General features: G+C 39.5%; 1 protein-coding gene across 1 annotated transcript; it reads left to right on the top strand.

Annotated features, from left to right (window-relative positions):
• Positions 1-2256: 2256 nt before the first annotated feature.
• LOC149838567 (polyadenylate-binding protein 2-like) lies at positions 2257-12147 on the top strand. Its single transcript, XM_090006665.1, has 9 exons — positions 2257-2965; positions 5232-5350; positions 5457-6113; positions 6254-6331; positions 6409-6498; positions 6921-7052; positions 10586-10765; positions 10985-11182; positions 11685-12147. Exons 1-9 carry the CDS (start codon positions 2704-2706, stop codon positions 11928-11930), a joined length of 1962 nt encoding a protein of 653 aa, XP_089862791.1. The 5' UTR covers positions 2257-2703; the 3' UTR covers positions 11931-12147.
• Positions 12148-13238: the final 1091 nt, after the last annotated feature.

Genomic DNA, 13238 nt, shown 5'->3' with positions numbered 1-13238 from the left:
AAACCAGCTCGGACCAATTGGTACAAGTAGGTCCCAAACTCAACCAAAATGGCTAGGCCTACATGTCTTGATAAAAGAGGTCACCCGGTCTACCTAGCATGTTCAACTAAAGCTTTAACTTCGCCACCACTGCGGGGCAACCCCAGCGATAGCCAACGAGGTGGTTGTGATGGTGTTGAGTTGAAGACCCTGGATTGAACCTCGCTGGCGTACAGGTGTGTTGTAGCTTTCAGAGTTGGGCCACCCAAGGCAAGGTGATCGTGGGTACGGGGTGTCAACTGGTCTGGTTTACTTGGACCCGACCCAAACCAAAACCTATAGGGTCCGGGTATGATGATAAATAATAAGACATAATTAAGATCCGGGTCCGAAGGTCAGATTAATACATGAACCCGGGTATAATTTGTGAAATTTTATATGAGACCCAGACCCAACTCGAGTTTCAATTAAGACCCACAAATTTTCAATGTAAAAATGAAAAAAAAAATGGTTTTATTGGGTATGATATGAGTTTAGTTCATGTAGTTCTTATCAGGTCCGAGCATAGTTTTTCTTATAGTGGACCCAATTAGACCTAGGTCCAAACCTGATACCATACCCAAAAATCTGGTTCAAGTTTGGTTCCACCTGAGTCTGAACCAAACCCGACCTGTTGACACCCCTAGTATTGGGTAGGGGTGTCAATGGGCTTGGTTTACATGGACCCGACCCGAACCAAACCTTATAGGGTTTGGGTATGGTGATAAATAAGAAGATCAGATTAATATCCGAGTCCGAACCCGAAGGTCCAATTAATACATTGATCCAAGGTATAGTTTGTGAAATTTTATACCAAACCCGGACCCGAACCGAGTTTCGGCTAAGACCCACAAATTTTCAATGTAAAAATGATAAAAAAGTATGGTTTCACCAGGTATGGTCCAGGTAGTAGATCCAATTAAACTCGGGTCTCTGAACCTGATAATATACCCAAAAATCTGGTCTAAGTCTGGTTTTACCTGGTTCAAACCAAACCCGACCCGTTGATACCCCTAGTCGTGGGGCCTCACTCGAGACTTTCCTTTGCTTCGCCAAGGGTTCCTCATCGTAAAAAAAAAACAAACAACTAAAGCTTCAGCTTTGCCAACTGGACCACATCTATACCACAAATAAGAATGCATTTGTCCAAAAACGTGCTGGAGTAGATAATTGACTGGTCATCAACTAACCATGATGACAGGATCTGGTCTAGCCATAAGGCTCACACCCCTGGTTGAACCGTGCGACTGTGACTTGAACAATCTCAAAGATCAAGACTAGTTGGTCGGCATTCACAAGATGGCGCATTCAACCCTACCACGGTTACCAACTATCAAGCTGACATCTAGTTGACTGGCTCGAGCTATTGACATAGCAAAGTTTGACTAAGCCTATGAAAGATAATTAAATGTCTAGGTCGTAAAAAGTAGGGATGCAAAGGGATTGGATCCGGATAAATTAAATAAATAGAAAAGTCGGATCTAGATCAGGTGGAACGGCTAAAATTCCTAAAAGTTTCATACTAGATCCAGCCCGTTTGCATTCCCTACTAAAATTAGCAATGTTGTAGTTTTTTTATAGTCGAAAAAAACTCACTAATAAACAATTTTTTACATGCATCAACAATTTTATTTTGTTTGGGATAATCCAAGGAGAAAAGCCATCCCCCGTGACCAACCACACATGCGCTGTCCGCCCACTGATACAACCCTTGAGACAGAAAGTACACCCAGCTTTCACCTTGCGGCAAGAGACACCATATGTGAGTTTCGAACTTGTAACGTCTTGCCAACAATCACAAGTTGCAGGGGGCTCCGCGTGGTTGGTAGGAGCAGTCTCCTGGTGGTGGGAGGTTGCAGGTTCAAAACCCATAGTAACTGGTGGGGGTCGGACTAACCCTAACTCGCCTTTGAAAAAAAAAATCCACAAGTCGCATTTACCATGCGAGGGAATCCCTTGTGGGCTGCGTCAACATTTTTATTGATATATTACTAGAAAGAAATCAACAAAATTTTAATTTGTAGAGCGATTTTCCACACCGATATCTTTCCGATAACGAGATTTTGGGGGCATTGATCCAAAACAAGCAATACACAAGATGGTTCAATCAAACCCTCGCACCACCGAGCCCACCTCCAGTTAACATGGCCGAGGGAAGGTCCGGCGAGGTTTGACCCGGGAGATGACGACGAACCGATCCATAAAAAATTAGGGTTTTCGTGACCCCGACGGGTACGCGGGGGAGAGGGGTATAAAAGGGTGTCCCCGGCGCCTGCAGTCGGTGCGGTGCAGTCCGGGCTGCCCTCCCCAAAAAAAATTTCCGTTATTCCTCCATTTCCATCCCCCCCTTCATTGTCCCTCTCTGCCGCTCCCTCTCTCTCGTTTTCTCCCTCAGTCGTTCTGATCTTCGATTCGGTAATCTCTCTTCGTTTCTCAATCGATCTCTGCAAAAAAAAAGCCCCAAAAAACCTAATTTTGTCTGCAATCGCTTCGTTCTCCCCGGAAAGAAAGAAGGAAAAGAAAAGGAAGGAGAGAATAGGTGTTGAGTCGGTTCCTTTTGAGAAACTATTTGGTCTGATTTTTGGTGATCTAGGGTTTCTTAAATAAGAAAAGGAGGGGGAAAAGGAAAAAGGAAAAAGAAAAAAAAGGAGAAGAAGAACGGGGTGAGGAACGAAGGAGATCGACATGGCTCAGGTACAAATGCAACCCCAACCTCCCCACTCCGCTGGGCAGATGACCGCGGCGGGCGCCGCGCAGAGCAACGGGTTGAACTCGTTCATGTCGACATCCCTGTACGTCGGTGACCTGGAGGCGAACGTCACGGACTCGCAGCTCTACGATCTGTTCAGCCAGTTGGGGCAGGTCGTGTCGGTCCGCGTCTGCCGAGATCTCAGCACGCGCCGCTCCCTTGGCTATGCCTACGTCAATTACAGCAATACCCAGGATGGTTAGTCGCTTTTCCAGTCCTCTATACTTTTCGCTGGATTTGGCTTTGTGCTTTACATGTTGCTCCCTCGCTTTCCTTATTTGGGCATGGAAGAAATTTTTATTTATCTAATTTTCAAGTCCTTTTCATTCGTTTGCTGTTACGGTCATGATGGTTAAGGATTTGATGAGATGTTTCAAATTATTGCATCAGTTATTGTTTTTTATGAGATTATCATGTTTTGACGCTACTGATTAACCTTTTTATATGCTCTGATTAAAAGTATTATTGTATTTTGATAATTTAAGGTAGAGTATTGAAGAAAAATCATGATTGTTACCTTCTTAGCTTCCCGTATGTCCATAGGCATGAGGATACCCGAAGAGATTAGGAGTTACAGAATTCCTTTTAATTTCTAGTTCAGATTTTTCAACAACGACCCTTCCCATGCGCTATGGATGTATTACAAAATTGAAGAATCATCCCAGGGATTTTGTTCCTATTGTCTTATGGTGTCGACACCCTATGCACGCAAAATAGATACTTATAAAACATGCAGCTTTCATGTGCATGTTATTTTCTTGAGACGCATTTTAGTTAGCTATTGCAATTGGGAGGATGGCGGTCTCTCTTTCTTTGGTTTGATGTCTTCATTTTCATGTGTCTCTATGTCTCTATTCAATACTTTTTCTTTCTGCGGTAAAATTTTCTAATAATCCTGTCCGTATTAGTAGTAGTGTTATGAATGTTTTTGTTTCAGATTGGTTTACTCCCCTTTTTTGTTTTTTTTTTTGAAAGATTTCTATTGTGCAACTAATTTGACATACATGCCCCGTGTAGTCCTGTAATGATGTATTCAGCCTGGAAACTTAGTGGTGCTCTGCAATGTCTCTCTTCCATCCTCAGCCGTCCAAAGTTAACTTATTGGGAATATGATTTATCTTGTTGAATACCCTTGCTGATTGAATGTCTAAAACTTCAATATGGCTGTAAAACAGGTTTTCTATTCTGGAACTTGTTCTCATTCTCTGTCCTTTAAGACAGCACAATAATACTAGCTTATTGTTCTGATTGTTACTCTAAGTGATGCTTTAAGTTAGATCTTGATCAGAGAAAAAAATATGTGCTGCAGATTTTTATTTGAACAAGGTTTAGCCGATTTGCTTGATGGAAAAGGTTAGTGAGTGGATATGAAGTGATTACTTTCTTGATTTGTGCTAAGGTGGGAAATTTGAGAACTGTTAGCATCGCTGAATGGGAGAATTGGAGATTAAAAGTATGCAAGAATAACTTAAATTCTGTATTTTATAATTTTACAGTAATGATACGAGGAGTGATCCATCAATACTATTTAAATGTTTTTTATTATTTTCTGTTAATTTGTTGCACATTTAACTGCTGAGGATAATTTGTGCTTGTCCTTGATTATTAGAAACAAAAAAGCGTATCCAAGGATGTATTGCAAATGTGAGATATGTGTCATAAGAATTATTTGGCAGTTTCTTATGTTTCCTGAACTTTCCTCTGGTGTGTCTATGTCATACTGAATGATTTTGTGAGGGATAAATTAGGTCATATTAAAGTAATTAAGTCAGATCTTGATCTATCGAAATGGCTACCTTATTTATTCAGAACTATCAAACATGTATAGCTAAGTCTCTTTTTTGTGTTCCTCTTTGCTTATCCTGTTTGGCTTCTCTTTTGTGTTTGAGAAATAGCATATTCTTTTTTCTCCTGTGTTAAATGATTGTTTAGTGTTAAATCCACCATATAATTTCATGTTTATGCCAACGTGAGTTCCTTTATCCTGATATCTGGTTAAATTATGGAACCCACATACCTATGGTTGCCAGTAGGTAAAACCTTTGTTTTATGGTTTCTTGAGCTGCTTAAACTGGAAATATGGCAGCTTCTGGGGGCTCTGCTTCCAAACTGAGGGTCCAAGTGGAAAATTTATACCTCTACAAGTGCACTATGGAACAAGATTTGATATTTGTTATTCCTAGATAATACGTGCACAGAGACTGTTATATTGTTATTTTATGTTGCTGATTTTAGTACATATCTCCTCAACCGAAGTTTGTATAATCCAATATAGTTCCGGACGACTATATTTGCTCATAAATCTCCTACTCTAATTTGCAGTGAGGGATTTTCCACATAAGATATACTTCATGTTGTAATATGCTTTAGTTCCTATCCATGTAACAGTGGTTTTATCATTCTCAACAATGCTTGGTTCTCTCAAAATTCTTACTCTTTTGTTCTTCTCCTGTTTGAACTACAGCGGCTAGGGCATTGGAAGTGTTGAACTTTGCCCTTCTGAATGGAAAACCTATCCGTATTATGTATTCACAAAGGGACCCCAGTATCCGTAAAAGTGGGGCTGCAAACATATTTATTAAGGTATATGCATCTATATTTTTTTTGGTTGTAAGCTGGGTTGGAGATTTTATGTTCTGGTTTTAGTTGCTGTCGTAGTCATTTGATCTTAAGCTTCAAATTTGTGCAGAACTTGGATAAGGCGATTGATCACAAGGCACTATATGATACATTCTCCGTATTTGGAAATATACTCTCTTGCAAGGTTGCAACAGATGCATCTGGTCAATCAAAAGGATATGGTTTTGTTCAGTTTGATTCTGAAGAGGCAGCTCAAACTGCTATAGACAAGCTGAATGGAATGTTGTTGAACGACAAACAAGTATTTGTTGGTCCCTTTGTCCGCAAGCAGGAGAGGGAAAATACAAGTAACAGGACTAAATTTAATAATGTATATGTGAAGAATCTCTCAGATAAAACTACTGAAGATGACTTAAAGCAAAATTTTGGCGAATATGGAGTCATCACTAGTGTTGTTGTAATGAGGGATGCAGATGGAAAATCAAAATGTTTTGGATTTGTTAATTTTGAAAAAGCTGATGATGCTGCCAAAGCCGTTGAGGCTCTTAATGGAAAGAAATTTGATGAGAAAGAGTGGTATGTTGGAAAAGCACAAAAAAAAGCTGAAAGAGAGGTAGAGTTGAAAAGTAGGTTTGAACAGAACTTGAAAGATGTGGCTGATAAATATCAAGGTGTAAATTTATACTTGAAGAATCTTGATGATAGCATAGGTGATGAGAAACTTCGAGAATTGTTTTCTGAGTTTGGTACAATTACTTCATGTAAGGTGCGTACTGTGACAACTCTACTTGGTAATATTTGGTATTATACTTAGTTCCTCTCTTTTTTCTGATACTTTTCTTTCCTGTAAGATATAACTAGGGTGATTTTGTTTATAAAATTTAGTCTCTTTTTGTCCTGTTACAGGTTATGAGGGATCCAAATGGAATCAGTAGAGGATCAGGATTTGTAGCATTCACAACTGCTGAGGAAGCATCCCGAGCTGTAAGATCATTTTGTAAAATGCCGTTGAATGATTTCATCCCTCACTTGACATATCATTTCATCCTTTATTTTTTCAGCTTATGGAGATGAATGGGAAGATTGTTGTTAGCAAGCCCCTTTATGTTGCTCTTGCACAACGTAAAGAAGATAGAAGGGCAAGGTTGCAGGTAATTGTTCATACATCTACGAAAAATCTGATTTTAGTTGATGTCTGATTATCTGGGAGAAATCTAGTGTGACTTACAAAAAAGTAAATAGTCAAAGCAGATCTTTGTGTAAAAATTCGATTTCACCATCACTACAATGGTGCTAGCTTCCTACTCTTCCCGTGAGTGTCCACTTTTTTTTCTTCCATTTCTTTGATTTGGTCAAGCCATCTACTTTTCTTGCAAATTAAATACATACAGACACAGTTTGTGCAGTTTTGTTAACTAGTATTACTGCTTGTGTGATCATGCTATCTTCATTATGTATGCCACCTTTCCTCTATTAACGAGTTCACACTATTCTTTTATTATGTAGTACATATTGACTATGGTGATTGGTATTGTTTCCACATCTAGTACTTAATTATTATTTACTTTTTTAGGCACAGTTTTCACAAATGCGACCTGTTGCTTTGGCACCATCTCCTCGTGTACCAATTTATCCTCCTGGTGGTCCGGGTCTTGGGCAACAGATATTTTATGGTCAAGGACCTCCAACCATTATTCCGCCACAGGTAATTTCACTATTTTTTATTATAAATAATGCTTGGATCTTGGAGCCATCTCCCTTTCCTTTTTCAGAGTGGGGCTTTGTTGATTGATTTACAAGATACAGACTGCTTAGTAATTCTGTTCTCGTTATTTTTTTGAAGAAATGAATTTATTATAGTTTTTTGGGTATTTTAATCAATTTAATCGTTGCTAGTAGTATCTTGCCAATTGTGTTGCTCTTTAGGGATCTATCATCAGGGAGATAGTTAGCACATCAAGGAGATACGTTTTGCTCAGTTCTATAAATAATTTTCTTGTAGTTCTGTAGTGTATTTGGTGGAACTGGATGATAAAGCTTTTAGGAAACCGATAATTATCCATGTGATATCATTGCTTCTCTCATTCTATCGTCTTTCTTGGCTTTATGGTAGTTACATGGTTCAACATCTATGATAAAAATTGTTTTTTGTGCATTAAATTTCATAGCTAACCCATTTATCAACTGGATTGGACCTTCTTATGACTTCTTCTATTATGGAATTTTATTCTTGAGCTACTGGCTTCTAACCTGACCGTGCTCCTCCTTTTGAAAACTATGATTCTGACCATTCTTGCAACTTGTGTTCTGTTTCCTACTCTCCATTCTATTTGATATCTTTATCAATTTGATTGTAGAGGTCATCATCTTTGAGGTTATTATCAATCGGCCTACATGCCCTGGCTGATATGACTCAAGATTCTTCTTTGCTAGTTACCTAACACAGATTCCTCAAGACTATTTTTAGATGTATTTTCATCAAAAGTTAAATTCATTGTTTATATGTGCTAGTTTTTGAATTATAATATCTATCCATGTAGTTATCACCACACCCAACAAAGAAACATAGTTCTGCCTTCAGGCCAAATTTTTATGCTGTAACCTTTATCAGTAGGAATGTAGAAGACACATTCATACCCCGTCAAGTCTGAATGTCTTTCATGTAATGTGAAATACAGTGATTTCAAGCCAGAATTCTTTCTTGGTAGCTTGCTTTGAAGTGGATTTCTGTTTTTTTATCAGTGCTTGATAGGATTGATTAGACTGTTCTTTGATCTGTCTGGACTTAAATGTGCATCCACCAGGGATAAAGGAGATTCTGATTTAATGAATTGATAGTTGTCTGAGCTGGAGAGTTTGAAACTATAGAGGGATAAACACCCTAAGTTTTGACTTTGTTGTGCATTCCAGATTTTGCTTCAAGATATACACAAAATAGCATGATCCATAAGTGCCTGTGGCCTCGCCCTTGGCCAGGTTTTTTAGCCCTTGGCTAGCCTGTTGATGGGCTATGGGCAAATTGACTGGCCGCGGCTTGTTTTGACCCTGGCCCGTCCTGTCCAAACAGATGTGCTGGTTTGACCTGGCCCGGTGAGCATCATGGGTGCGGGTGCGGTGCAGTGGTGTGGCACTTTCAAAAAACTTGGGTGCGGGGGTGCGGCAAAAATATAAAAAAGAATATATAAGTCCAAAAGTTGGACATAAATGACCCTGGGTTTGTTGACTGCACTCAGGTTCAGGTTGACCGCATTGGGGTGGGTGCGGCACCTAGTTGAAGAGTCCCTGTGACATAGATCTTATCATTATGAATTTATGATGATGCTGGCATTTTGTTTGGTAGGAGTGCACAGACAATTGATATATAGCATCTGGGGACCTGTGTGGAGGTTGAATCAGCCACTTCTTTTTTCGTAATGTTTAGATAGGAAAAGCATGGAACATGATTATCTGAACTTGGAATATCCTGCTCTAAATTTTAAGTGTACACGATGTAATCAGATGCAATGCTTAGTATGAGATTAAATTTCTGTGTGGCAGTCTCAAGTGAATTTAACCATGTTTTGTGTCAACCAAGTTGCCCAAGTCGTCTTGTTTTAGTTTGAATAAGTTTTAGATTATTTCACATCAACTATGTCTAAACGCTCAAGGAACAAACTATTCTTGTGTAGTTTCTGATTAAGAATAGTATGGGAGGAAAATGCCAAGAGAAAATTGGAGTTTTCTGTAGGAGATTTTGGATTACTGCTGGTTAGGAATATGGCTGTCAATGGGTCGGGTTGTGTTGGATACCTGACCTGAACCTAAGCAAACATTAGTGGTGTGGGCATAACAATGACGATGTGGATGCTGTTTGGATCGACCTAAACCCAAACCAGGTAATAAGTGGAACAGATTTAAGCTATCAATTTGTTGGATGTCTGATCTCACCATGCCTGTTCTATGCATTTGTGTATATCTTTAACATTTTAGATACTCTTTTAAATTATGTGGGGGTTGGGTTTGGGGTTCCATTTTCTTGACTACCATCGGTCACATATTGATCTGCTACTCATACAGATGAATTAACTGCATGAGCATGTCAACATGATCTACTAAAACTAATATGAACCAAAAGTAATTATTGTAGAGCTGAATCTATTGGGATGAAGGGAGGAATCTTGAGATCATGTGGTGAAGAAATTTGATGTGGTAGGGAAGATTCTCTTGAAGAATCTAGTGCATGAATTTTTTTAAGTTTACATGGAGTGTTCTGTTGGCATATGTGCATGGATGAGTCATTCTAGGGATGGAACACTATGGAGTGGTAAAAAATTGGGGATTGTAGAAGACTTCTGGAAATCAACTCTTAACATTTTCTGTATCCTTGTAATCCAACCCTGTCAGGTAGAATGGCATCTTGTCTCATGTTGAATCCATCATACGATTGTTTATCTAAGCTTATTTTTCTTCCTCATCGAGCTTTTTAGGTTTGAAATTTATGTACATATACTTGGGAAGATCATGGTCATGATGTTCACAAGTAGTTATTGAAAGAATGTTCCATAGGAAGGTGAGAAAGAAATCAGCAAACAATGGAAATTCAGTTTATTAAAGATGAAATAATATTCAGTAAGATATCTAATGTTTTAAACTTGAGGTTCACTTTTCTTGCTTGCATTGTTTATCTGACGGGTAAATATTGGCTACTAATGAAGGTAAGGAACTAATGAGTGGAAATCACTCTTTTCTTCAAAGAAATTTAATTTTTTGTAGATCAAATGTTACGGATGTGATCTGCATTTGTTTAGTAGGAAAGTTGTTTTGAATCATGTGATTATGACAAGTAATTAGTTTTTGAAAGGGTTCTAAAAATCAACAGCCCACAATGTGCCAAAATTCCATAACTCAAAAGATCACATTTTTACATCAGAAAAACACAATCGAAGGCTTGATCCTTAGCAAACTAACCATGCTGAACACATCTATGTGGTTGGATTGAGTTGATACAACTTGCACCTGTGATTTCTAAGGCATTAGTTCCTTACCTTCATTAGTAACAAATATTTTCCCTTATCTGGCCTTCCATTCCATTCTTGTTGTATTGCGTGATATGGCTCTGACTAACTGCCATAATGGCATAACCATTTGTATTCATGATGAACTTTTGTGTTAATAAACATGTTTAGCTGTTAACTGAAAATTACATAAAATGATAGCCTCAATGGTATATATAACACTTTTCTGTTCATTCCTTTGCAGCCTGGGTTTGGTTACCAGCAACAACTTGTTCCTGGTATGAGGCCTGGTGGAGCACCAATGCCTAACTTCTTTGTTCCTTATGTACAACAAGGGCAGCAAGGACCGCGCCCAGGTGGAAGAAGGGGTGGAGCAGCTCCTATGCAACAGACACAGCAGCCACTGCCATTGATGCAGCAGCAGGTGAATTTTTCTTTTACACTGGTGACCATCATGGATTGTGTACTTCTGTATGCGAACACACTGGTTGAGACATGGACAAATATAATAATTGAAGGGCTCTCTGTCATCTTCATTTTCTTTTGGCATATGCTCTCATATAATTTGTGCATGGGAATTCTTTTAAAAAAAGTAACAAACTAAGTCTGCTTGATGATTAATTACTACTAAGGTTTTGCACAGATGCTTCCAAGAGGAGGAAGAATGTACCGTTATCCCCCTGGGCGGAACATGCAGGAGGTTTCCATGCCTGGTGGTATGCTCTCTGTCCCATATGATATGGGTGGCATGCCTCTGCGAGAGACGGGCATCCCACAGCCTATCCCCATTTCTGCATTGGCTTCTGCACTTGCAAATGCTACTCCTGAGCAGCAAAGGACGGTATAATTCTTTTGTTTGTTTTCTCTCTCTCTCTCTCTCTCTCCTCGGGCCATGTTTTCAGCTAGATTTGCATCGTGTTGCAGTTGCCTTTATATATGGCATATGAACTTGAGTGTTATGCGTCTTGGGTGGATAAATGTTCAGTAGACTGTCATCTTCCAAGGGTCCCTGTCTTTTGAAAAATATGTTGCAAGGTCTCAGTGATGGATCATGGTTGGATAACAAGGCCATGCTCAAATAGTCGTTTACTGTACCAACCCAACTAGATGAAATGGTTGTGCCCTTAGCTCATTGGTTGTGTGCTGGGAGCCATGTATTTTGTCTGATGTCCTGAAAATATATAAACTTTTGAAACTCATGTACTCTTTGTGACATCAAACGTTTGCAACCACGTTTGAAACATGCAATAATGCCTTATGCACGTGTTTCAAAATGAGATGTGAACGAACTTATCCTTTTCCTAAACATGATATTGATTTAAACTCTCTTGGTTAACTTTCAGATGTTGGGTGAAAGCCTATACCCTCTTGTGGAGCAGCTGGAACGTGACCATGCTGCCAAAGTGACTGGCATGCTACTTGAGATGGACCAGCCCGAGGTGCTGCACTTGCTGGAATCTCCGGATGCGTTGAGGGCTAAAGTTGGGGAGGCATTGGAAGTCCTGCGGAGTGTTGCTCAACAGCAGCAAGGAAACCCCCCAACTGATCAGTTGGCTGGATTGTCCTTGAATGACTCTATTGTTTCCTGATCATGTTGGCTGAAGCTTTAGCTAGTCTTGCATGGCGGTGCTTGACGTTCTAGTTATGATGAATGCTTGACAATTGAGAGGTTTTTAAGCCGACACTTTGGTTGCCACTTAGATACCTGTCTTCTTTGTTTGGAGTGTTGTGCTTTGGATTATTTTAGATAGTTGTTACATTTGGATGTTGCTTTAGTTTTGGAATCGAGGGATTGATGTTTTCTGACGGTTTGATTTTTGCTTTCTTTCATGTTGATTATTACACTTATGATAGTGTTTACCTGTTTTTGTTTTTGCCCAAGTTGGTGTTGACCTGGGGAGATGTTGGTATCTGTTGTTCAGACAGGAAAAGGGAACAAAAACATTACCTGTTTACCAGATGTGAAGATTGATCACCAGATGAGATGCAGGGTTGAAATCTTCATCCAAGGCTGGTGGTTGAGTGCCTATTTTGACTATCAGCCATAAATGTTTGGTTGCATCTCCTGTGAATCTGAAATCAGATGAGATGGAATCACGTGATTTTCAAGATCACAAGGGTGGAAAGCGTGGCTGATTTGGAGTCGCATGAGATGCGAGTAATTCACCCCAAATGTGATTTCAATTTACATTTTCAAATATTTTTCACGTTTGCATTCGAGGAATCGGCGAATCGTTCTCTCACAACCGTGAGAGCACGATTCCCATCTGGGGCAGCCAAACATGCCTCAAGTGGGATCTATGCTTGATTTCACTCGTTGATTGTGGTACATCATCGGTAATCCAATAACTCTGATGATTAATGGTGGGTGTATCTTGATGTGGTCCAAGTGCTTTTACCGAATTAATAGAAACTAACAGTTGCCCCCCTCCCCAGGCTGTTGGTTTTTGTGTGTTGGAAAGATTGAAGAAATTCATGTGCTTACCATCGCATGAAGAATCTAAAGTGCTTGGATCTCTCTGCTATTTGGTTTCTCCCACCCTGGTTCTCGAAAACTTCTACCGTTCACAAATCTCAACACGTTTTATCTGTGGTACTGATACTTGGACATCCCTTGTAATTTTGCTGATCCTGAAACGAGTTATAAAGGCACTTTTCAGAATTTGCCAGGCGGCATCTTAGTTTTGAAAACAAACGCACGGCAAAACTGATCTTTCACTGGACGACTTTCTCTCCCTCGTTCTATATTTTTATTTGAGGGAAAAATAAAACGCCATTTCCAAAACCACTGTGTCCTGCAGAGGGCACGGCTGATGTGAATTCGACTTGCAGATCTGAAAAAATATGAAGATTACATTTGAATATTGGTTCCAACCATCCAATTTCAAATGTAATCT

Source organism: Nuphar pumila, chromosome 5, assembly GCF_984573655.1.
Source record: "Nuphar pumila chromosome 5, dmNupPumi1.hap1.1, whole genome shotgun sequence".
NCBI classification, from domain to species: Eukaryota; Viridiplantae; Streptophyta; class Magnoliopsida; order Nymphaeales; family Nymphaeaceae; genus Nuphar; species Nuphar pumila.
This window is presented reverse-complemented; position numbering and strand designations above follow the sequence as displayed.

Bases quoted from the DNA above. Each gene is read 5' to 3' on its own strand.
- LOC149838567 (XM_090006665.1), top strand. From the start codon at position 2,704: ATGGCTCAGGTACAAATGCAACCCCAACCTCCCCACTCCGCTGGGCAG. The intron at 2,966-5,231 runs GTTAGTCGCTTT...TTTGAACTACAG, and splicing joins TTACAGCAATACCCAGGATG to CGGCTAGGGCATTGGAAGTG. The intron at 11,183-11,684 runs GTATAATTCTTT...GTTAACTTTCAG, and splicing joins CTCCTGAGCAGCAAAGGACG to ATGTTGGGTGAAAGCCTATA.